The sequence below is a fragment of the Oncorhynchus masou genome, chromosome 18 (genome assembly GCF_036934945.1).
Source record: "Oncorhynchus masou masou isolate Uvic2021 chromosome 18, UVic_Omas_1.1, whole genome shotgun sequence".
Classification (NCBI taxonomy): Eukaryota; Metazoa; Chordata; class Actinopteri; order Salmoniformes; family Salmonidae; genus Oncorhynchus; species Oncorhynchus masou.
The window spans coordinates 33353345-33379073 of record NC_088229.1 but is presented as its reverse complement, the minus strand read 5'-3'; the positions used below and the strand labels follow the sequence as shown (position 1 = coordinate 33379073).

General features: G+C 43.2%; 1 protein-coding gene across 1 annotated transcript in view; it reads right to left on the bottom strand.

The window, feature by feature from the left end:
• LOC135504444 (multiple epidermal growth factor-like domains protein 6) overlaps nucleotides 1-24339 on the bottom strand; it is a 77793-nt gene extending 53454 nt beyond the window's left edge. The window contains exons 1-2 of the mRNA XM_064923053.1: nucleotides 23988-24339; nucleotides 781-903 (exon numbers count right to left, since the gene is read on the bottom strand). Coding sequence (XP_064779125.1) covers nucleotides 781-903; nucleotides 23988-24156 — 292 coding nt within the window. The 5' untranslated portion in view covers nucleotides 24157-24339. The remainder of the gene's footprint in view (nucleotides 1-780; nucleotides 904-23987) is intronic.
• Between the last annotated feature and the right edge of the window lie 1390 nt (nucleotides 24340-25729).

Sequence of the window (25729 nt, the reverse complement as noted above, 5' to 3'; positions counted from 1 at the left end):
GCACACCCAGTAGCTCTCCAGGAAAAGGGGTTGGCCACCTGCACTCTAAGTCATCACTCTGCAGAATTCTATTCACAAACTGAGGTAGTGTAATTTAGGGCCCATTTGGAGTATCTCTGTGGTAATTATAAATAACAGGCACACTAACATTTCATCCAGACCAGCTCTGGTCAAAGCCAACTGTGTTTCAACAGGACTCGGGGCTTCCCACCAACTGGGCACATACTTGTTGAATAAATGTTGTTTCCACATCATTTCAATGAAATTACGTTAAACCAATGTGGAAAAGACGTTGAATTGACGTCTGGCCCGCTGTGCGGTAATGCTCCCTAATCAATCAGAGAGAGAGAGCTATCCTGACACGCTGTTGTTGTGTGAATTAAAATAGGCTTTCTGATGCCTCACTGGAACTTGCAGAGGAAAACAGATGAGATCTAAGCGAGAGAGTGTGTGTGCGCATGTACACATATGCAAGAGAGAGAGAGAGAAAGAAGAGGGGGAGACAATGCACTACTATATATGCCCAGACACAAACCTGCTCTGACAGGGCTGCTGGGGAACAGTGGGAAAGCTTGTCTTCTGCCAGCACAACAGACTCTTCCCCCTTTTGACACAAGCAGAAGGTGGAGACCCTCCCGTGGCCTAGCTTCCAGACGGTGAGGGCAACAACAGAATACATCCACGTTGGACCACATCCACCTGATTCATCCCAAACCTCCCTCACCCCCCTTCACCCCTTTGACCTCAGGTGACCCCTCCACACCCTCCCCTGGATCTTACCAATGCACGTCCGGCCATCTGTGTGCAGACGGGTGCCCGGGTTGCACTCGCAGTAGTACGAGCCCCTGGTGTTGACACATCGATGCTGGCAGCCCCCATTATAGACCTGACACTCATCAATATCTGTGGGAGAGAAATGACAAATCAGTGTAGTCACTAATAGTAAAGAACAGTAAATTATGGTGGAACAGCTCTGCCTAAGCCAAAGGCCGGCATTATGAGCGGGGCTTAGGGGGCCTGGCCTGCCCTATCGTACCTTGTAATATTGATAATTTATTTGACCGAGATGCGCACCGACAGAAAGACCTATCAATCTCAGATAAATCATCCAAGCGAGCAAAATAGCGCCCCTCTGTCTCAGTATGTGTAGCCCATGTACAGTCGTGGCCAAAAGTTTTGAGAATGACACAAATATTAATTTCCACGAAGTTTGCTGCTTCAGTGTCTTTAGATATTTTTGTCAGATGTTACTATGGAATTCTGAAGTATAATTACAAGCATTTCATAAGTGTCAAAGGCTTTTATTGACAATTACATGAAGTTGATGCAAAGAGTCTTTGCAGTGTTGACCCTTCTTTTTCAAGACCTCTGCAACTCGCCCTGGCATGCTGTCAATTAACTTCTGGGCCACATCCTGACTGATGGCAGCCCATTCTTACATAATCAATGCTTGGAGTTTGTCAGAATTTGTGGGGTTTTGTTTGTCCACGCGCTTCTTGAGGATTGACCACAAGTTCTCAATGGGATTAATGTCTGGGGAGTTTCCTGGACATGGACCCAAAATATCGATGTTTTGTTCCCCGAGCCACTTAGTTTTCACTTTTGCCTTATGGCAAGATACTCTATCATGCTGAAAATGCATTGTTCGTCACCAAACTGTTCCCAGATTGTTGGGAGAATTTGCTCTCGAAGGATGTGTTGGTACCATTCTTTATTCATGGCTGTGTTCTTAGGCAAAATTGTCAGTGAGCCCACTCCCTTGGCTGAGAAGCAACCCCACACATGAATGCTCTCAGGATGCTTTACTGTTGGCATGACACAGGACTGATGGTAGCGCTCACCTTGTCTTCTCCGGACAAGCTTTTTCCGGATGCCCCAAACAATCGGAAAGGGGATTCATCAGAGAAAATGTCTTTACCCCAGTCCTCAGCAGTCCAATCCCTGTACCTTTTGCAGAATATCAGTCTGTCCCTGATGTTTTTCCTGGAGAGAAGTGGCTTCTTTGCTGCCCTTCTTAAATTCAGGCCATCTTCCAAAAGTCTTTGCCTCACTGTGTGTGCAGATGCACTCACACCTGCCTGCTGCCATTCCTGAGCAAGCTCTGTACTGGTGGTGCCCCGATCCCGCAGCTGAATCAACTTTAGGAGACAGTCCTGGCACTTGCTGGACTTTCTTGGGTGCCCTGAAGCCTTCTTCACAACAATTGAACCGCTCTCCTTGAAGTTCTTGATGATCCGATAAATGGTTGATTTATGTGCAATCTTACTGGCAGCAATGTCCTTGCCTGTGAAGTCCTTTTTGTGCAAAGCAATGATGACGACACGCGTTTCCTTGCAGTTAACCATTGTTGACAGAGGAAGAACAATGATTCCAAGCACCGCCCTCCTTTTGAAGGTTCCAGTCTGTTATTCGAACTCAATCAGCATGACAGAGTGATCTCCAGCCTTGTCCTTGTCAACACTCACACCTGTGTTAACGAGAGAATCACTGACATGATGTCAGCTGGTCCTTTTGTGGCAGGGCTGAAATGCAGTGGAAATGTTTTTGGGGGATTCAGGTAATTTGCATGGCAAATAATTAATTGCAATTCATCTGATCACTCTTCATAACATTCTGGAGTATATGCAAATTGCCAACATACAAACTGAGGCAGCAGACTTTGAAAATTAGTATTTGTGTCATTCTCAAAACGACTGTACTGTATCTGATGCTGTCTGGACAAAATGAGTATGGCATTAGCTTGAAGGGGGGTCCCTTGAGACCCAGCAGTTCTATTTGAAAAAACAAATGTGTGCAGCACTTGCAGACATCAGAGGTCCCATGATAAAAAAGCGCCCCCTATTTAAATCAAATATCCTTCCAACTGATTTGTTCTGGCACCAGTCCTGCCTAAGCACCAGAAGCCCTGCAGGCCACTTACAGAGAAGCCATTACACACACACAGAGCAATCAGCAATAAATACAGGCGCATGCCAATCTCACAGGGCCAGGAGGTAACTGGAGACAGATGGACGAAGGCCAGGACAGTTAGCAAAGAAAGTACTGGAGGGCTGGTAAACACACACACACACACACACACACACACACACACACACACACACACACACACACACACAACACCAGCCCTCTAACCACAGAAGTCCTAAGGCATCTTGACAACGCTTGTACTTCAAGCGACCTGTCTTGTAGGACGTAGAACTCATTTTCAAATTGTAATATTCCAGACCATCAACAATTTAACAATGAAAAAATACTTCCTATTTTTTTATATGACTCTCCATGAATAAGGCAGAATAATTAGCTAGCTACACTGAACAAAAATATAAACTCAACATGTAAAGTGGTGGTCCCATGTTTCATGAGCTGAAATAACAGATCATAGAAATGTTCCATATGCACAAAAAGCGTATTTCTCTGAAATGTTGTGCACGAATTTGTTAACTTCTTATGGCTGGGGAGCAGTATTGAGTAGCTTGGATGAATAAGGTGCCCAGAGTAAATGGCCTGCTCCTCAGTCTCAGTTGCTAATATATGCATATTAGTATTAGTATTAGATAGAAAACACCCTGAAGTTTCTAAAACTGTTTGAATGATGTCTGTGAGTATAACAGAACTCACATGGCAGGCAAAAACCTGAGGAGAAATCAAAACAGGAAGTGAGAAATCTGAGGCTGGTATGTACTCAACACAGTTCCCATTGAAACCCGCTTGAGATATTAATGATGTTGCACTTCCTAGTGCTTCCACTAGATGTCAACCGTCTATAGAAATGTGAATGAGGCTTCTACTGTGTTGTGGGACTGAATGACAACAGAATGAATCAGGTGTCTGGCAGTCAGCCATTTTCTGGCTGCGCGCATTGCACATGATAGCGACCTGCATTCCATGGCTCCTGAAAACACAAAGGAATACTCCGGTTGGAACTTTATTGAAGATTAATATTAAAAACATCCTAATGATTGATTCTGTACTTAGTTTGAAATGTTTCTTCGACCTGTAATATAACTTTTTGAAGATTTTGTCAGACGTAACGCTGACCAGAATGATCGTTTGGATATGTATACCAAACGCGCGTTGAGATTGCCTGCAATGACAACAAGCTCAGTCTGATGATGCTGTCACACACCACCCCAGACCATGACAGACCCTCCACCTCCAAATTGATCCCTCTCCAGAGTACAGGCCTCGGTGTTAAGGGTCAGAGTTGCGGAGGTGATGTTGCGTACCCTCACCACCTGGGGGGCGGCCCGTCAGTCCAGGATCCAGTTGCAGAGTGAGGTGTTCAGACCCAGAGTTAGGGAGGGTTAGGGAGGGCTTGGTCAGTAGGGATGTCCTTGTCTCATCGCGCACCAGCAACTCCTGTGGCGGGAATGGGCGCATTCGCGCTAACCAAGGTTGCCAGGTACACGGTGTTTCCTCCGGCACATTGGTGCGGCTGGCTTCCAGGTTGGATGTGCGCTGTGTTAAGAAGCAGTGCGGCTGGTTGGGTTGTGTATCGGAGGACACATGACTTTCAACCTTCGTCTCTCCCGGGCCCGTATGGGAGTTGTAGCGATGAGACAAGATAGTAGCTACTACAACAATTGGATACCACGAAATTGGGGAGAAAAAGGGGTAAAAAAAAAAAAACATTCCACAGACCACAATCAACAGCCTAATCAACTCTATGCAAAGAAGATGTGTAGCACTGCATGAGGCAAATTGGTGGTCACGCCCCTACTTTTTTTTAAGGTATCTGTGACCAACAGATGCATAACTGTATCCCCAGTCATGTGAAATCCATAGATTAGGGCCTAATGAATTGATTTAAATTGGCTGATTTCCTTATCTGACCTGTAACTGAGTAAAATCTTTGAAATTGTTGCATGTTGCGTTTATACTGAATGATTAAACACGTGTTGACAGTGATTTAATAGTTTGCAAATTTGAGAAATAATGATCAAAGTGGTGGCTATCTCCTTCACAAATTCTGTGCAAGGAAGTCGGTCTCCAGTGCTGTGACTTAATCAGCTGCTTAGCTAACTTCTTAGCTAGCTTACTGACATAGCTAGTTAGCTTTCTAGCTCTGTCTTTATTGACATAAAAGGCTTGTTTAAATTGCACTGAAGTTGTCGACATACAGTCCCAGCATGATTTATGCTAGCTCCATGATTAATTCAGACAGCTTTGAGGCAGAAATGGGGTTCAGCAGATGATGTCACCTAGGTAATATTATCTAATGTTAGACACCACATTGTAGCCAAACTACGTTTGATCCATCCCATTAGTCTTTGCGAGATACGAGACAGATCAGTGCAAGCAATGCTAAAATGGAGTATATCTACCCCATTTAGTACAACAAAAATGAACCTTACACCTGGATTAGGAATGGCACTGGAAAATTAACATATGGCCCCATGCAAGCCTCCTCAAAGGCAGTAAACATCATCCAGTTCCTCTCCATAACAACCAGTTTTATCTGTCCTTCACAGGCCAGAGGTATAATACACTCAAAGGAGAGAAATGACGTACAGCATGGGGCGGTGTGGAGGAGAAGTGTTGGGCTGACATCATGATTCCCTTACAAAAATATATTGTGGTTTTGAAACTACAGTTAAAGTGCAGTAACTGCTGTCGATTGTGGTATTTTGGACATAGTCATTGCAGAATATCTACAGTTACACTGCTAAATTACTGCAGTAAGAAAATTGTTATTTTGGATGCAGTATTTGTAGCATACTGTGGTTATAATTCACTCACTAACTGCAGTTGTATTCCAGTGTACTGCAGTTATACTGCACTCTGACTGCAATCTTTTTTCATAAGGGTTCTCTGTGCCTCTATTAAAACTTGATCCAGAGGCCCCTATGACATTAAGTGTCCTTCAGGGGCCCGTTTGAAGATATTCTCTTCTGGATATCAACGCTTCAAAGAGCACTACTATAGGGAAAATACATACTCAGCACAAACCTGCAGCTTTCAAAAACGTAATAGTTTCCTGTAGAGTAGATTTAGCTCTATAAGCTACACATTTGTTCTTCTAAGGAGCCACATCCATACAATGCACAAGATACACATTGCAGAAAAAAGCAGTCATAACAAATACAGTATGTCACTATGAAGAGAGTTGCTGACTCCATCAAAGCAATGAAGTGACATTTTCTTAATAAGACGAGAGCTTATTCTCCATTCAAGATTTATGGAGAACAAACATGGTTTCCTTAGTTTCTTTGAAATACAGCCATCGTTCCACAATGTCAAGTCCAGTAGCATTCCACGACACGCTTTACTGTTATCATTTCAAGGCACTGTGGTCACACGGCTCGCCTTTCAAGCCTATGAGAAACCATCTGTGACGCAGACATCCCCTACTTCCAACTTCAACAAAACCAGAGACCACCAAAACAAGACGAATGTCAGAATGAGAGATAGGCTATGAGGAGTTATTTGGCTTTTGAAACAAAGACCTTTGGATGTCCTCTGTCTTCTGTTCTGGAGCTATATTAGGGTCCACTTGGGGGCAAGGCCTGAAAGAGACTTCAGAGGACGTTACTAAAGCCGGAAGGAAAGGTCTGGCTTCGGGCCTCAAGAGGCCCAGGAGTGGAGAGTGGCCCAGTTGCCATTAAAACTGGGCAGTGTGATAAGCAGTAAATGCCTGAAGTGATCAGCCAAATTATGTTTACTGGATTTATCTTGGTACCATAAGGGATTTGGAGTTACAGCAAAGTTCAATCTATGTATCAATCTATACGGAACAAAAATATAAATGCAACATGGAACAATTTCAATGATTTTTCCTTAGTTACAGTTCATATAGGGAAATCAATCAATTGAAATACATTCATTAAGCACTAATCTCTGGATTTCAGATAACTGGGCAGCCATGGGTGGGCCTGTTAGGGCGTAAGTCTACCCACTTGGGAGCCAGGTCCACCCACTGGGGAGCCAGGCCCAGCCAATCAGAATAAGTTTTTCCAAAGAAAAGGGCTTTATTACAGAAATAAATATTCCTCAGTTTCATCAACTGTCCATGTGGTTGGCCTAAAACGATCCCACAGGTGAAGAATCCGGATGTGAAGGTCCTGGGCTGGTGTGGTTACACGTGGTCTGCGGATGTGAGGACGGTTGGAAGTACTGATAAATTATCTGGAGTTGGGGGTGGCTTATGGTAGAGAAATTAACATTCAATTGTTTGCAGTCAGCATGCCAATTGCACGCTTTCTTAAAACTTGAGACATCTGATGCATTGTGTTGTGTGACGAAACTGCACATTTTAGAGGTGGCATTTTATTGTCACCATCACATGGTGCACTTGTGTAAGGTTCATGCTGTTTTATCAGCTTCTTGATATGCCACACCTGTCAGGTGGATGGATTATCTTGGCAAAGGAGAAATGCTAACATGGAAGTAAACTAATTTGAGAGAAATTCTCTTTTTGTGCGTGTGGAACATTTCTGTGATCATTTATTTCAGAAACATGGTACCAACACTTTACATGTTGCGTTTATATTTTTGCTCAGTATATATTTGAACATTTGGACAAATATCAAATCCAACAAAAACCTTGCTGCCAACCAATGCAAACAAATGTACATATGAGAGAATATTTGCATTACATGTAGAATTTGGCCAAGTAATCCACGTGATGTGTCTGGGTGAAGTCAAGGCTGTCAGTTGAAATTACTTGAAAGTCCATTAACAGACAAAGGAAACTTTCTAAAATAAATGTATTTATTCACGAAGCTGTCCCTTTCATCCTCAGATTGTATTTACAGCCATTTGTTTCCCCATACAGAACACCAGCTGGGGGGGGGGTCATTGCTATGGCATTTAATCACTTTCTTCCAAGAAAGCCTTGCAGCCAAGAGACTCTTAGTGCCAGACGTTATCTGTTTCACATGGCCAGGAGCGTGTAATAGTTCTGCGTGTGGAGCTCAGAGACCCGTTTACAGCATGTTAATGTATAAGGATTTGAACATCTTGCTACTTTTCGCAGATAATGGACAATTTACTGCTGAAGGGCCTTGAGACCAATTGGATAGAGAGAGAATCCAAATAAAAACAAAGATATGTCTGGATTAATTAGTGGAACGGCAAGAGATGAAAGCAGAAAAATAACACAAAGAGGGTGAGAAATGAATGGTCAGGCACCTTAGTTTCATTGCTTTAACCTTCAGGAGCCAAACAAGGAGTTACTCAAAGTGAAACACTCATATTTCAAGTTGACTGACACATATCACCAACTGTTATACATATAGAATCCAATTATGGATAATAAGAAAAAACACAACGTCATGATTCTTCCATGCTCTACCATATGGCCATTTTCACACAGTATATGTAGACACTGGTATGGTGCTGGAGATAATGGATATAAGGTTGAAAAATTGTGGAATATTGCCATTTGACAGTGATGGAACGAGTGACCTGTGAGGGTAATGTAGGGTATAAGAGTACAGTCAATAGGGGCACTAGACTGCAGCTTTGATTAAATGTCAGTCTCCCTCTGACGGACAAAGACAAGCGTGTCCAGACAGCTCAACAGACAGTCTGGCACACTCTGAGGCAGCCCATGATGATAAAAGAGCTCATCAGAAGCCTTACTTGCATTTAGGACTATTGTGATGATGATTAAAGTCCTGCCTATTCTACTCCAGGAGATAAATAACTATGTCTGACCCCTGAGGTCCACCGTACTCTGATGGCGAGCAGCCTTGTGCTGATGGGGCGTCTGAGCTGATATACAGTAGGCACTACTAATTTATCTCACGTTGCGCTGGCAACCCCATTTACATTCTGCCGGCAAGATATCTGGGTTGTTAATCATTGTCTTAAGGAGGTAGGCACTTTGACATGCTATATGTTTTTCTCCCCCAAATCGACAAAGGCATGAGTTCCTTTTTACCAAACAAAACAATTGAGAGACTAAAAAATAAGGGAGGGGAGGGTAACAGCATGAACTTTTCTTCACATTACAACTGAACTAAATCTGCTCTAAGTGTCAGTTCCATAACCTTATATCCTCTAGATAATTACAGGGTGAAACATGAAGATGAATCACAAAAGAAACGTTGGCAGACAAAATGGCTGTTCACGGGTCATGAATGTTAAGCCTCCACAACAAAGTGGTCAGTACACATTTCAATTTGAGAGATGATAGCTGTTTCCACATGTTATCAATCATATGGCTTAGAGTCATTTTATTAAGCTGCGAGACGTGACAGGTTTTTATAAGACGCAGCCAACAGGAAGATCAAACCCAAAGCCACATCAACACTGATGGAAAATGGGGATTCATGAAACATGCCACGCAGACTTTACACACTGGCGTGCGCACACACGCGGGCTCAACACAAGTTCACTCGCAGGCACACACGCTCAGATATCACAATTTTTAATAATAAATCCCTTTTAACTTCCGGCGCCGACAGAGATGGCCGCCTCGCTTCGCGTTGCTAGGAAACTATGCAGTATTTTGTTTTTTTTATTGTTATTTCTTACATTGGTACCCCAGCTAATCTTAGGTTTCATTACATACAGTCGGGAGGAACTACTGAATATAAGAGCAACGTCAACTCACCATCAATACGACCAGGAATATGACTGTCCCGAAGCGGTTCCTGTGTTTTGCCTTCCACCCAGGACAATGGATCGGATCACAGCCAGCGACCCAAAACAACGACGCTGAAAAAGGGGCAAACGAAGCGGTCTTCTGATCAGGCTCCGGAGACGGGCACATCGCGCACCACTCCCTAGCATACTACTCGCCAATGTCCAGTCTCTTGACAACAAGGTTGATGAAATCCGAGCAAGGGTAGCATTCCAGAGAGACATCAGAGACTGTAATGTTCTTTGCTTCACGGAAACATGGCTCACTCGAGAGACGCTAACGGAGTCGGTGCAGCCAGCTGGTTTCTTCACCCATCGCGCTGACAGAAACAAGCATTTTTCTGGTAAGAAGAGGGGCGGGGGGGGGTATGCCTTATGATTAACGAGACGTGGTGTGATCATAACAACATACAGGAACTCAAGTCCTTCTGTTCACCTGACTTAGAATTCCTCACAGTCAAATGTCGACCGCATTGTCTACCAAGGGAATTCTCTTCGATTATAATCACAGCCATATATATTCCCCAACAAGCAGACACAGCGATAGCCCTGAACGAACTTTCATTGACTCTATGTAAACTGGAAACCACATGTCCTGAGGCTGCATTCATTGTAGCTGGGGATTTTAACAAGGCTAATCTGAAAACAAGACTCCCTAAATTCTATCAGCATATCGATTGTGCTACCTGGGCCGGTAAAGCCCTGGATCATTGTTATTCTAACTTCCGCGACGCATATAAGGCCCTCCCCCGCCCTCCTTTCGGAAAAGCTGACCACGACTCCATTCTGTTGCTTCCAGCCTACAGACAGAGACTAAAACAAGAAGCTCCTGCGCTCAGGTCTGTTCAACGCTGGTCCGACCAATCTGATTCCACGCTTCAAGACTGCTTTGATCACGTGGATTGGGATATGTTCCGCATTGCGTCCAACAACAACATTGATGAATACGCTGATTCGGTGAGCGAGTTCATTAGAAAGTGCATCGGCGATGTTATACCCACAGCAACGATTAAAACATTCCCAAATCAGAAACCGTGGATTGATGGCAGCATTCGCACGAAACTGAAACTGCTTTTAACCAGGGCATGGTGACCGGAAACATGACTGAATACAAACAGTGTAGCTATTCCCTCCGCAAGGCAATCAAACAAGCTAAGTGTCAGTATAGAGACAAAGTAGAGTCGCAATTCAACGGCTCAGACACAAGAGGTATGTGGCAGGGTCTACAGTCAATCACGGATTACAAAAAGAAAACCAGCTCTCTATGGGACCAGGATGTCCTGCTCCCAGACAGACTAAGTAACTTTTTTGCTCGCTTTGAGGACAATACAGTGCCACTGACACGGCCCGCTACCGAAACCTGCGGGCTTGACTTCACTGCAGCCAACGTGAGTAAAACATTTAAACGTGTTAATGCTCACAAGGCTGCAGGCCCAGACGGCATTCACGCTTCGTCCTCAGAGCATGCGAAGACCAGCAGGCTGATGTGTTTACGGACATATTCAACCAATCCTTATCCCAGTCTGCGCCCTCTCCTGTACTCCCTGTTCACCATGAAGTGCACGTCAAGGACCATATCACTTCCACCCTACCTGACACCCTAGACCCACTGTCCATGCACGCCACCAACTCAATCATCAAGTTTGTGGATTTAACAGCACACTACAGTGGTAGGCTTGATTACCAACAACGATGAGACGGCCTACAGGGAGGAGGTGAGGGCCCTCGGAGTGTGGTGTCAGGAAAATAACCTCACACTCAACGTCAACAAAACAAAGGAGATGATTGTGGACTTCAGGAAACAGCAGAGGGAGCACCCCCCTATCCACATCGACGGGACAGTAGTGGAGAGGGTAGTATCAAGTTCCTCGGCGCATCACGTCACGGACAAACTGGTCCACCCACACAGACAGCATTGTGAAGATGGCGCAGCAGCGCGTCTTCAACCTCAGGAGGCTGAAGAAATTCGGCTTGTTACCAAAAGCACACAAACTACAGATGCACAATCGAGAGCATCCTGTCGGGCTGTATCACCACCTGGTACAGCAACTGCTCCGCCCACAACCGTAAGGCTCTCCAGAGGGTGGTGAGGTCTGCACAACGCATCACCGGGGGCAACCTACCTGCCCTCCAGGACACACAGGAAGGGCATAAAGATCATCAAGGACAACAACCACCCGAGCCACTGCCTGCTCACCCCTCTATCATCCAGAAGGCTAGGTCAGTACAGGTACATCAAAGCAGGGACCGAGAGACTGAAAAACAACTTCTATCTCAAGGCCATCAGACTGTTAAACAGCCATCACTAACATTGAGTGGCTGCTGCCAACATACTGACTCAACTCCAGCCACTTTAATCATGGAAATTGATGTAAAAAAATGTATCACTAGCCACTTTAAACAATGCCACTTAATATAATTTTTACATACCCTACATTACTCATCTCATATGTATATGTATATACTGTACTCTATATCATCTACTGCATCTTGCCATCTCATGTATCACTAGCCACTTTAAACTATGCCACTTCATGTTTATATACCCTACATTACTCATCTCATATGTATATACTGTACTCTATACCATCTACTGCATCTTGCCTATGCCGTTCTGTACCATCACTCATTCATATATCTTTATGTACATATTATTTATCCCTTTACACTTGTGTGTATAAGGTAGTAGTTGTGGAATTGTTAGGTTAGATTACTCGTTGGTTATTACTGCATTATCGGAACTAGAAGCACAAGCATTTCACTACACTCACATTAACATCTGCTAACCATGTGTATGAGACAAATCAAATTGGATTTGATTTGATTTAAAGCAGGAAAACAAGGAACAACAGCCAACAGGCCATTTCCATAAAATGATGTTTATCTGTGCCTGTGCAGAACATACACTGAGTACATAAACATTAGGAACACCTGCTCTTTCCATGACAAACACTGTTGAGGTGAATCCAGGTGAAAGCTATGATCCCTTATTGATGTCATCTGTTAAATCCACTTCAGTCAGTGTTGATAAAGGTGAGGAGACATGTTAATAAAGAAGGATTTTTAAGCCTTGAGACACTTGAGACATGCATTGTGTATGTGTGCCATTCAGAGTTTTGAGTGTGTCAAGAACTGCAACATTGCTGGGCTTTTCAGGCTCAACAGTATCCCGTGTGTATCAAGAATGGTACACCACCCAAAGGACATCCAGCCAACTTGACACACTGTGGGAAGCATTCGACACCTTGTGGAGTCCATGCTCCGACGAATTGAGGCTGTTCTGAGGGCAAAAGGGTGTGTGAATCAATATTAGGAAGGTATTCCTGAAGTTGTCTACATTCAGTGTATACTAGCCTCCTATTTCAGTGAATTAAAGGACATACTACACTGCATACAGTACAAACTGTGCATTCTGAATGTATTTAGACCCCTTGACCTTTTCCACATTTTGTTACATTACAGCCTTATTCTAAAGTCGATTAAATAGTTTTTTCCCCTTCTCAATCTACACACAATACCCCATATTGACAGAGAAATAAATGTATTTTTAGACATTTTATTTTAGAAACAAAAATATCACATTTACAAAAGTATTCAGACCCTTTACTCAGTAATTTGTTGAAATACCTATGGCAGCGATTACAGCCTCAAGTCTTCTTGGGTATGATGCCACAAGCTTGGCACCCCTGTATTTGGGGAGTTTCTCCCATTCTTCTCTGCAGATCCTCTCAAGCTCTGTTGGTTGGATGGGGAGAGTCGCTGCACAGCTATTTTCAGGTCTCTCCAGAGATGTTCGATTGGGTTCAAATCCGGGCTCTGGCTGGGCCACTCAAGGACATTCAGAGACTTGCCCCGAAGCCACTTCTGCATTGTCTTGGCTGTCTGCTTAGGGTTGTTGTCCTGTTGGAAGGTGAACCTTTGCCCAAGTCTGAGGTCCTGAGCGCTCTGGAGCAGGTTTTCATCTCTGTACTTTACTCCGTTAATCTGTCCCTCAGTCCTGACTAGTCTCCCAGTCCCTGTTGCTGAAAAACATCCCCATAGCATGATGCTGCCACCACCATGCTTCACTGTAGGGATGGCGCCAGGTTTTCTCCAGATGTGACACTTGGCATTCAGGCCAAAGAGTTCAGTCATGGTTTCATCAGATCAGATAATTTTGTTTCTCATTGTCTGAGAGTCTTTAGGTGTCTTTTGGCAAACTCCAAGTGTACTGTCATGTGCATTTTACTGAGGAGTGTCTTCCATCTGGCCACTGTAATATAAAGGTCAGATTGGTGAAGTGCTGCAGAGATGGTTGTTCTTCTGGAAGGTTCTCCCATCTCCAAAGAGGAACTCTGGAGCTCTGTCAGAGTGACCATCGGGTTCTTGGTCACCTCCCTGACCAAGGCCCTTCTCACTCGATTGCTCCGAGAGCCGGGCAGCCAGCTCTCGGAAGCGTCTTGGTAGTTCCAAACTTCTTGCATTTAAGAATGAAGGAGGCCACTGTGTCCTTGGTGACCTTCAATGCTGCATAAATGTTTGGGTACCCTTCCCCAGATCTGTGCCTCGACACAATCCTGTCTCTGAGCTCTACGGACAATTCCTTTGACCTCATGGCTTTGTTTTTGCACTGACATGCACTGTCAACTGTGTGACCTTCTATAGACAGGTGTGTGCCTTTCCAAATAATGTCCAATCAATTGAATTTACCACTGGTGGACTCTATTCAAGTTGTAAAAACATCTCAAGGATGATCAATGGAAATAGGATGCACCTGAGTGTCAGAGATATGTGTATAGGTGGCAGGGAAGTCAGGCGCAGGAGAGTCAAGCGGAGTGTAAAATTGAGTCTTTTAATAATGTCCAAGTAACATGCTCCATAACACTAAATAGAAAAAGGAATATAAACAAATATGGGTACGAAGACCCGTCGCGCACCTATACAACAAACACTACACTGACAATAAACAATCTCTGACAAAGACATGTGGGGAAACAGAGGGTTAAATACACAACGGGTAATGAATGGGATTGAAAACAGGTGTGTGGGAATACAAGACAAAACCAATGGAAAATGAAAAATGGCTAGAATGGCTAGAAGACCGGTGACGTCGAACGCTGAGCACCGCCCGAACAAGGAGAGGCAACGACTTCGGTAGAAGTCGTGACACTGAGCTCAATTTCGAGTCTCATGGCAAAGGGTCTGAATACTTATGTAAATAAGTTATTTCTGTTTTTTATTTTTAATAAATTTGCAAACATTTTTAAACCTGTTTTTGCTTTTTCATTATGGGGTGTTGTGTGTAGATTGATGAGGAACATTTTTTTAAATCCATTTTAGAATAAGGCTGTAACGTAACAAAATATGGAAAAAGTCAAGGGGTCTGAATACTTTCCGATTGCACTGTAGTCTAGGGGAGACTGGGGTTGGTTGTCACAGCGGTAAATCCTCCCAATCTAAATCGTGTAATATTTTGAAGGTTCAAATGTTTGAATTCTTTGAAAAAACATCCACCTGGTCAATTTGTGTTAGCATGACTAAACACTAAGGTGAGGGGAATTTATGTGTCTATCATAGAAAGAAAATAAATGCATTATTGGTATTTTCTTTGTAAATGTTTGAATTATGGGAGTATCTATGATCAATTATGTTTCTTGAAAAGAGGGAATAAAGAGCTACCCTTCCGGTCAAAAGTTTAGAATGTAGAAAATAGTCCAAATAAAGAAAAACCCTTGCATGAGTAGGGGGTTCTAAAACTTTTGACTGGTAGTATATATTTGGTATTATACATTTTGTGTGTGTGCTATAAAGAGCCCCCTTAATTTCTGTCACACACACCCACAAGTATGCAAACACATGTATACACCCTACAAATGATATTCTCACAGCATAAAATTTAGAATTTTGTTCGGAATATCAACAGACCAAAGAAAGGAGTGGCTATTTCTAAGACTCTGTATGCTATAAGCTACTAGCAAACATTTTGACAGCCAACCCCATACTGTGTGACAACGCGAGGGCACAGTGGACACAAGTGGACAGAGTGTGTTTGATGGCTTATAACTTCACGTTGGAATAAGATACGAGGATAAAAATCATCCCCAATTCAACCCAAGACCTTGTTCTTTATTCTAATATTGAAAAGTCAGGTAAACTGGTGCTGTGAAATACACACGAGAGCAAAATGTGTGACAACCAATCTCCATCTCCCCTAAATATTTACAGTGTATACAAAAGTATGCCTCCCAAACAGTGTACCAATCGAGCACATGCAAACTCTACAGGCTAACGAAGACCACCTCCCCGAGTGATCGGCAAAGAATTTTAATAGCTGTGGCCCGGAGCGCTGACGGGAGGCTAAATTAATGCCCCTTTGTGTGTGTGTGTGTGTGTGTGTGTGTGTGTGTGTGTGTGTGTGTGTGTGTGTGTGTGTGTGTGTGTGTGTGTGTGTGTGTGTGTGTGTGTGTGTGTGTGTGTGTGTGTGTGCGTGCGTGCATTTGTGTCACTCACACACACGGTCAGCGAGGACATAAACAGCAGCACTGTTTCATACAGAATCATTAGAGCATGATTACACCACTGTGAGTAAAAGTGGGACATGATCTGGTATGACAATACAGCACATTCCCAGTCAGCAACCAATTGTTATTGGTAAAGCCAAATGTATGCAACAGCTTAGCATGGAGTAGGGGTTAAAGCATTTGCTCTGGTGCTGCAGCATTCTGGATATAGCCGAGCTAGGAAATGTATCTGGTGCACATACCTGGGGATCAGTTGTGCATACAGAGGTAGAGAGAGAGGTAGAGAGTAGAGGTCGACCGATTAATCGGAATGGCCATTTAATTAGGGCTGATTTCAAGTTTTCATAACAATCGGAAATCTGTTGGTTTTTTTACGCCTTTATTTAATCTTTAGTTAACCAGGCAAGTCAGTTAAGAACACATTCTTATTTTCAATGACGGCCTAGGAACGGTGGGTTAACTGCCTTGTTCAGGGGCAGAACGACAGATTTTCACCTTGTCAGCTCGGGGGATCCAATCTTGCAACCTTACAGTTAACTAGTTCAACACTATAACCACCTGCCTCTCGTTGCACTCCACAAGGAGACTGCCTGTTACGCGAATGCAGTAAGCCAAGGTAAGTTGCTAGCTAGCATTAAACTTATCTTATAAAAAACAATCAATCAATCATAATCACTAGTTAACTACACATGGTTGATGATATTACTAGTTTATCTAGCGTGTCCTGCGTTGCATATAATCTGACTGAGCATACAAGCATACAAGTATCTGACTGAGCGGTGGTAGGCAGCAGCAGGCTCATTAGCATTCATTCAAACAGCACTGTTGTGCATTTTGCCAGCAGCACTTCGTTGTGCGTCAAGCATTGCGCTGTTTATGACTTCAAGCCTATCAACTCCCGAGATGAGGCTGGTGTAACCGATGTGAAATGGCTAGCTAGTTAGCGGGGTGCAAGCTGATAGCGTTTCAAACGCCACTCGCTCTGAGACTTGGAGTGGTTGTTCCCCTTGCTCTGCATGGGTAACGCTGCTTCGAGGATGGCTGTTGTCGTTGTGTTCCTGGTTCAAGCCCAGGGAAGAGCGAGGAGAGGGATGGAAGCTATACTGTTACACTGGCAATACTAAAGTACCTATAAGAACATACAATAGTCAAAGGTTAATGAAATACAAATGGTATAGAGGGAAATAGTCCTATAATTCCTATAACCTAAAACTTCTTACCTGGGAATATTGAAGACTCATGTTGAAAGGAACCACCAGCTTTCATATGTTCTCATGTTCTGAGCAAGGAACTTAAACGTTAGCTTTCTTACATTGCACATATTGCACTTTTAGTTTCTTCTCCAACACTTTGTTTTTGCAATATTTAAACCAAATTGAACATTTTTCATTATTTATTTGAGGGTAAATTGATTTTATTGATGTATTATATTAAGTTAAAATAAGTGTTCATTCAGTATTGTTGTAATTGTCATTATTTCAAATACATTTTTAAAAATCGTCCAATTAATCAGTATCTGCTTTTTTGGTCCTCCAATAATCGGTATCTGTATCAGTGTTGAAAAATCATAATCTTTCGACCTCTAGTAGAGAGAGAGGTATAGAGAGAGGTAGGTAGAGAGAGAGGTATAGAGAGAGGTAGGTAGAGAGAGAGGTAGGTAGAGAGACAGGTAGAGAGAGAGAGGCCACGATACCAGGACTTTGATACCGATACCAGGTTTAGTATCACAATACTCAATACCATCACGATACTTGATTCCAAAATGATACCACATCAACAAAAGAAGACGTTTTAGCCAAAGTAACAGAATGGCACTTGATCCAGACATATCCTTTGAGTTCAATATCATTATATTGGACATTTTGTATTTTTGATTGTATGCATTAAATAAACTTTTTTTATACAAGATAACTGCATAATGGTAATCATTAATTTCAATGGTAAATCTCTATTGATAAACTGGGTAAATCAAGGTGAAGCCAAGGCCTATTCACAATACAGGTGAATACATATTCAATAAGAGCGTGTGCATGCGTTATTGAGCTTGTTTTCGCTGATTTCATGTGGCTACAAATGAAAAACAATCAGTTAACCTTCCATTTGGGACTTATCAACATTTGCATAGAATAAGAAATCTCTTATTTAAAAAAAAGTGTGCGCTGTCTCTTTAAGGCCCATTAGGTCATTCACACACAAAGCCATTTCGAGGCCCCAGCAAAGATGATCTCAACTGGGAGAGATGAATTTTTTGCTGACAAATCAGGATATTTAGCATTATGGTTTACATATTATCACAAACATAGTACTGGGGAAGTGAATTGATGTTGGCTTCAGCTGTAAACTAGCAAGGAAAGTTAGCCTACAAAGATGGAAGCCAGCGGTATCTTCTTGCCTTGTAGTGTTCTAGCCTGTACTGGACATTGTTTTGAGAACAGCAATTAACAGTTTCAACATTTCTACATACTGTGTTGCATTATTCAAGTGTGTTAATTTCTCGACATGAGAGGATTATTGATATGGATTGGAGCCACTGGCCTCTGCTGCTGTGGCCAACATCCCTCCTTGACCTCACAGTCATTCAGTGTATATCTGGCCTCAAGTCACTGACCTCTCACCAACAGCCATGAAATTCACACTGACTAGCACAACACAACTCAGTTGTAATGTCCTAAACAGCTGCCCTGGGGTCTCTCCCACACTCACAGCCAGCATCAACATGTTTGGAACTGGAACCACGACCAGAGATGGAACACACATGGCTCAGATCAAGTACACAGTTTGGCAACCTGTGGGGGTTACAAGACTGTGGTCCGCTGCGGTCCAATATCACAACATTTTTCAGGATTAGAGGTATGGAGTGCAGCCGAAACTTGGTTTTGGAAAGTAGCATTGGCGTGTGCGTGATTGCTGGCGTGTGTGTGCACACATGAATGTGTGTGCATGTGTGAGTGACTTCTTGTGTGTGTCCATGCATGGGTGTGTGTGGTGCCAGGATCTCCTTGTGCTTGCCATACTCTTACTGGACAATGATAAGACGCATTCAAAAAGCAACTAGACTCCAACTGTTATAAATCAGGAGGATCACAGGAATTTACCAAGTCAAAGAAACAACAAAGAAACTGCTGCATCTGCAGATTGAATATGCCAGGTAGTCTATAACTCTAATATCTAGTCGAAGGGTGTTTTCACACTTATTCCCTTTCAGCCAATTTGGTTTGCTTAATTTTGGGGGCAGTGTGAACACTCCAAAGGAACTTAGACCCCTCAAAGAGCCCCCAAAGAGAACCGAACTGAACTGAGATCATTTCGAGAGGAGGTCAAGTTCCCTTTTTTAGGGCAATGTGAAAACAAAGCTCCCCAGGTTCACTTGACATTATTTATACACAACACACCTGACTACTGCAACACCCTGCCATAAACGCTCACATTGGTGCCACAAAAGAGAGAAGATGATGTGCATCAAGGATGCATATTTTTTTAGTTCAAGATTACTTGTTTGCGATAATGTGATCTATAGGCTAAGAGAGCTTCATAAGCTGTGAGAAAAAAGATCATCAAGGACAACAACCACCCGAGCCACTGCCTGTTCACCCCGCTATCATCCAGAAGGCGAGGTCAGTACAGGTGCATCAAAGCTGGGACCGAGAGACTGAAAAACAGCTTCTATCTCAAGGCCATCAGACTGTTAAACAGCCATCACTAACATTGAGTGGCTGCTACCAAAATACTGACTCAATCTCTAGCCACTTTAATAATAAAAAATTAGATGTAATAAATGTATCACTAGTCACTTTAAACAATGGCACTTTTATATAATGTTTACATACCTGACATTATTCATCTCATATGTATATACTGTACTCTATACCATCTACTGCATCTTTCCTATGCCGTTCGGCCATCGCTCATCCATATATATGTTTATGTACATGTTCTTATTCATTCCTTTGCACTTGTGTGTGTATAAGGTAGTTGTTGTGAAATTATTAGATTACTTGTTAGATATTACTGCATGGTCAGAACTACAAGCACAAGCATTTTGCTACACTCGCATTAACATCTGCTAACCATGTGTATGTGACAAATAAAATTTGACTTGATTTGATTTGAATAAGTAATTTTTTAAAGCCATTTTGCCGCAACTTTGGAAGTATGCTTGGGGTCCATGTCCATTTGGAAGACCCATTTGCGACCAAGCTTTAACTGATGTCTTGAGATTTTGCTTCAATATATCCACATAATTTTCCTTCCTCATGAAGCCATCTATTTTGTGAAGTGCACCAGTCCCTCCTGCAGCAAAGCACCCCACAACATGATGCTGCCAACCGTGCTTCACGGTTGGGATGGTGTTCTTCGGCTTGCAAGCCTCCCCCTTTTTCCTCCAAACATAACGATGGTCATTATGGCCAAACAGTTCTATTTTTGTTTCATCAGTCCAGAGGACATTTCTCCAAAAAGTACGATCTTTGTCCCCATGTGCAGTTGCAAACCGTACTTTGGCTTTTTTATGGTGATTTTGGAGCAGTGGCGTCTTCCTTGCTGAGTGGCCTTTCAGGTTATGTCGATATACAGTGGGGCAAAAAAGTATTTATTCAGCCACCAATTGTGCAAGTTCTCCCACTTAAAAAGAGGAGAGTTTAAACCCAGAATGCATTGAGTGAATGTTGAAAAAATATATTGGTCTCTTTATAAGCATAGCAATGTGAATACGAAGAGGATTCAGACCACAAAATAGTTGAAGTGAACTGGCAAAAGAGTTCAAATGAAAATGCAAGGGTAGAGTGAATACGAAGAGAACTGAGTTTGTTTGCCTTTTTTATCCCAGAGTTCACTTTAAAGAGGACTGAGATGGGTTCTTTTAAAGAGGACTGAGATGGGTTCTTTTAAAGAGGACTGAGATGGGTTCTTTTAAAGAGGACTGAGATGGGTTCTTTTAAAGAGGACTGAGATGGGTTCTTTTAAAGAGGACTGATATGGGTTCTTTTAAAGAGGACTGAGATGGGTTCTTTTAAAGAGGACTGAGATGGGTTCTTTTAAAGAGGACTATATGTGAAAACACCCTAAGACATACAGAGTGTACAAAACATTGCACCCCCTTTTGCCCTCAGAACAGCCTGAATTTGTGGCATGGACTACAAGGTGTCAAAAGCGTTCCACAGGGATGCTGGCCCATGTTGACTCCAATGCTTCCCACAGTTGTGTCAAGTTGGCTGGATGTCATTTGGGTGGGGGACCATTCTTGATACACAAGGAAAACTGTTGAGTGTGGAAAACCCAGCAGCATTGCAGTTCTTGACACACTCAAACCGGTGTGCCTGCTACCATTCCCCGTTCAAAGGCACTTCAAACTTTTGTCTTGCCCATTCACCCTCTGAATGACACACACACAATCCATGTCTCAAGGCTTCCTTCTTTAACCTGTCTCCTCTCCTTCATCTAAACTGAATAATGTGGATTTAACATATTAGATCAATATGGAATCATAGCTTCCACCTGGATTCCCTTGGTCAGTCTACGTCATTGAAAGCGCAGGTGTTCCTAATGTTTTGTATCTCACCCTCTCCTGATGCTGACACAGGATACACCATCTACAGTTGGGTTAGGGCACCAACACACTGGAATTTGGAAAATGTTTGTAAAAAAAAAAAAGAGTTTAAAAAAAAAAGACAGATCACCAGGAATTCACCAAAACATGCATTTAATTTAGGAAATCTGTTCACCAACTATTCCCCCAAAATAAAATAAAGAGACATATGTGATCATGTCTCAATGTTATCAAGGTATGAAAACTATTGTTATTTTCAAATACAATTTCTTTTTTGGGCTCAGTTATGGTCAATTTGCAGTGTACATTAACATTCGTCTTAAGAAGTAGACCAATGTGCAGCGTAGAAGTGTTCATGATCTTTAATGCTCAGAACACCAAACAAAAACACCCAAAGGAATAACGAACGTCACGTTCTGCCGGCTTCACAGAGCTAACAAAAAACAAGATCCCACAACATAGGTGGGAAAACAGGCTACCTAAGAATGATTCCCAATCAGAGACAACGATAGACAGCAACCTCTGATTGGGAACCACGCCAAAACCAAAGAAATACAAAACATAGAATGCCCACCCCACATCACACCCTGACCTCACCAAATAGAGAAATAAAATGGCTCTCTAAGGTCAGGGTGTGACAGTGTAAATGATTATATCTACTGTATGTCCCAGCTCCCGACCATCCACCCCGACAAAAATCACCTACCGCTGACATATGTTTTAAGTTATTAATCAATCTCTATCTCTCTCTCTCCAGGGTCGGACTACTGCATTTGGGGCCACAGGCACCTAGCTCCAGGGGGAGCCCCAACCCCCCCAAAAAAGGGAAGCAGATTATTTTAGGAAAACAACTAACTTCCTGCATTTTAACACCTTTTGCCATAGGGCAGAGATATTTGTTTCCTTCAGTTGTATGATGTTATTCTACTCATTTTGGTTTGAGGCTGCAAGAATTTAGCAGTTTTAAAGCTAATTTCCTGCAATTGTGTACATTTTGCCATGGGGCAGAGAGAATTATTTTGCAGTTTTATGATGCTATTTTACACAGTTTGTCATGTGGCTGAGAGACAAATGTGATGTTTTAAAGCCAATTTCCTACACATTGTCATTGCTTATGACGTGTTCAAATGCTCTCTCTCTCTCTCCACATTTAGATCCTCCCTGTATCTCTGACAAGTGAGAGGCTATTAAACATCTTCCAGGGTATACCCCTTAACTGCAGGAGCAGCATTGTCTCCTGATCCTCACCTGCTTTCAATGAATTTTACACAAGTTCACTCACACCATTACAATTTTACCATTAAAGGTAATGTTGGTTAAGCCACTAATGTAGGTTCATTGCCTCATGTGGGACAATAAAGTTGCATTGTATTTCTACATCTCTCACACAGACAAGTGTAACCGATGTGAAATGGCTAGCTAGTTAGCGGGGTGCGCTCTAACAGTGTTTCAATCGGTAACGTCATTCGCTTGGAGACCTTAAAGTAGTTGTTCCCCTTGCTCTGCAAGGGCTGTGGCTTTTGTGGGGTTGATGGTTAACGATGCTTCAAGGGTGGCTGTTGTCGATGTGTGCAGAGGGTCCCTGGTTCGGGGCGAAGAGAGGGACGGAAGCTATACTGTTACATTGATGCTGTTGACCCGGATCACTGTTGGCTGCAGAAAAGGAGGAGGTCAAAAGGGGGGTGAGTGTAACCGATGTTAAATGGCTAGCTAGTTAGAGGTGTGCGCGCTAACAGCGTTTCAATTGGTGACGTCACTCACTCTGAGACCTTGAAGTAGCTGTTCCCCTTGCTCTGCAAGGTAACGATGCTTCGAGGGTTTCTGTTGTTGATGTGTGCAGAGGGTCCCTGGTTCAAGCCCAGGTTGGGGCGAGGAGAGGGACGGAAGCTAAAGCCCACACTGATAAGTTAGTGACATGTCAGATGTCAACACACACAGACGCCATGATTCAGAATTATAATCTCTCAGACTAGGGGTTCTCTTGTATTCCAGAAGATGCAAGTGACATTGTCTATCATCATACAGTACTGCCAGGACTGATATACTATTTCAGGGAAGGGCAACTTTGTAGGCTTAAGCCACAATTATTCTATATATTTCTTCCAGTCTTACAGTTGAGAGTTCAAATAGCAATTTTCCCCCTCCCCATGGCAAAATGAGTAGAATGTATTCGCTTAGGGTTCCCAAAAGGCTAGGGCCGGCTCTGACTGCATCTGTGGGTATGTATGTGGGTACGCAGACCCTCAAGCCACTGCTGCCCCTCATGATGACTTCAAATTGTTTATGGCCCCCACCCCCGTCAAAGTCGCTACTATGGTAGAGCACTGTGCACACCGCACATACTTCTCACTCACCTGCACCATGCGTGTGTCCCGTGTTGTAGCCACTGTATCCATAAAAACAGGTGAAGCAGTTCCTGCGCTGGTAGCGGTATCTGCCAAGCCTGTTATTAGCTCCCCAACTAGGGCTTAACTGACTCCAAAAGCCCACTAGAACCACCATAAACCATCCTGTGGAAGCCATGGTCTAAACAGCACTGAAAGTAAGAGATAAGTGTCTACAAAGTAAGATAACTACGACATGTAGAGAGATAGAGCTTGGACCATGCTGTCGATAGCATCGTTTCCGAAGGAGGTATGATCACCTCACCAGTTGAGTCATTTGCTTTGGTATTTCAGGCAGCATTCCCCCTTTTCTCTTTCTCTCTCCCTCTAACTCTCTCAGCTTTGACAAACATGTTGTATGTGATTCTCTTTTGCTTGGGAGCTCCTCCCTCTCTCCCTCTCTCCCCCTCTCCCTCTCTCCCTCTCCCCGAAGACAGGTCCACTCTCCTTGCTCCTTTGTTCCCCCTCCTTCTTCCCACCTCCCTGCCCCCTCAGGTACAGTGACAGAGACACAGTTGTACAGAGGAACTCTAACAACTGGACTGCACAGGAACATTCACTGAGGTGATATCACACCAGAGAAGCCAAGCACTGTCACACCTTTCCCTCTATCCTGTAACTCCTAATGCCATAGAGAAATGTATTGTAAATCACACTGATGTCATGGCAATGGGAGAGCTTGAGTAGGCCTGTACATGTAACTGGGATTTTGACAGCTAGTTGGCTAGTCACAGGTAAGATGAAAATGCAATAAAAGGAAAATATGGAAGTAATACAGCAGAGGTCAACATATTATCTTCATGAAAAGGGATCACCATGGAGGTATTAACCTGCCAATAAAGGATAGAGGGGGGGGGAGTAGGAGGGAGATAGAAAGAGACTGCTATTTTGGTTTTACAGCTTGTCCAGCAAGCAGAAATGAGGACATGTGAATGGAAGTGATTACTGGAGAGAACGCAGAAAGGAAGTCAACAGTAACAGCATGCCCACCTCATCTCACTACCCAATGGGGATGAGACAGAAAACCATTATCACGCTGTTACTTTTAGATTCTCAAACATTGGGCATGGGGCTCTGTTTATCCCCGTTCACAACCATCCCCACACAAATAACACAATAAGGTAATAATCTTCCCAGGGTGATGAACGACACAGTCCAAAAGAGTTCCCAGATGTTGAATTAAACCACAATAAAAGTCTCTCTCCCTATCCTTGGCCTTATATGTCACAACTGTATCCAAAGTATTACACAGAGCTCACCAGACAGAGGTCAACCCCCCTCGAGTGATTTGAAGTGACACAACAAAAAAATCCCCATAAATATCTCCAGTTTAAGCTAGAGATATCAGGTTTGCATTGGATTTATCTCAATCCGCCACATCTGCCAGTGTTATGGAAAGGGGAGACTCTCACGGACACCATGGTGTTCTCTGTTTAGCTCTACGACCATCTGAAGTCGGTGCCGTCGACGTGCCAACTTCTGTCTGTAGCGTCTGAACCGTTTGGGTTAAAGCTAATATCACCCCACTGTGGAAAGGGGAGATTCAATCAAACTGGGAACTTGACAAAACCTCCAGGCGACCATTTCGTGACGTCCCAGGATGTCCGAACTACTCATTATTGTTTGCAGGTAACGATTGCAGATTAAATGTTTAAAATGATGCCCTACAGACTCATTAAGGTCTTTTTTATGTGTGTGTGTGTGTGTGTGTG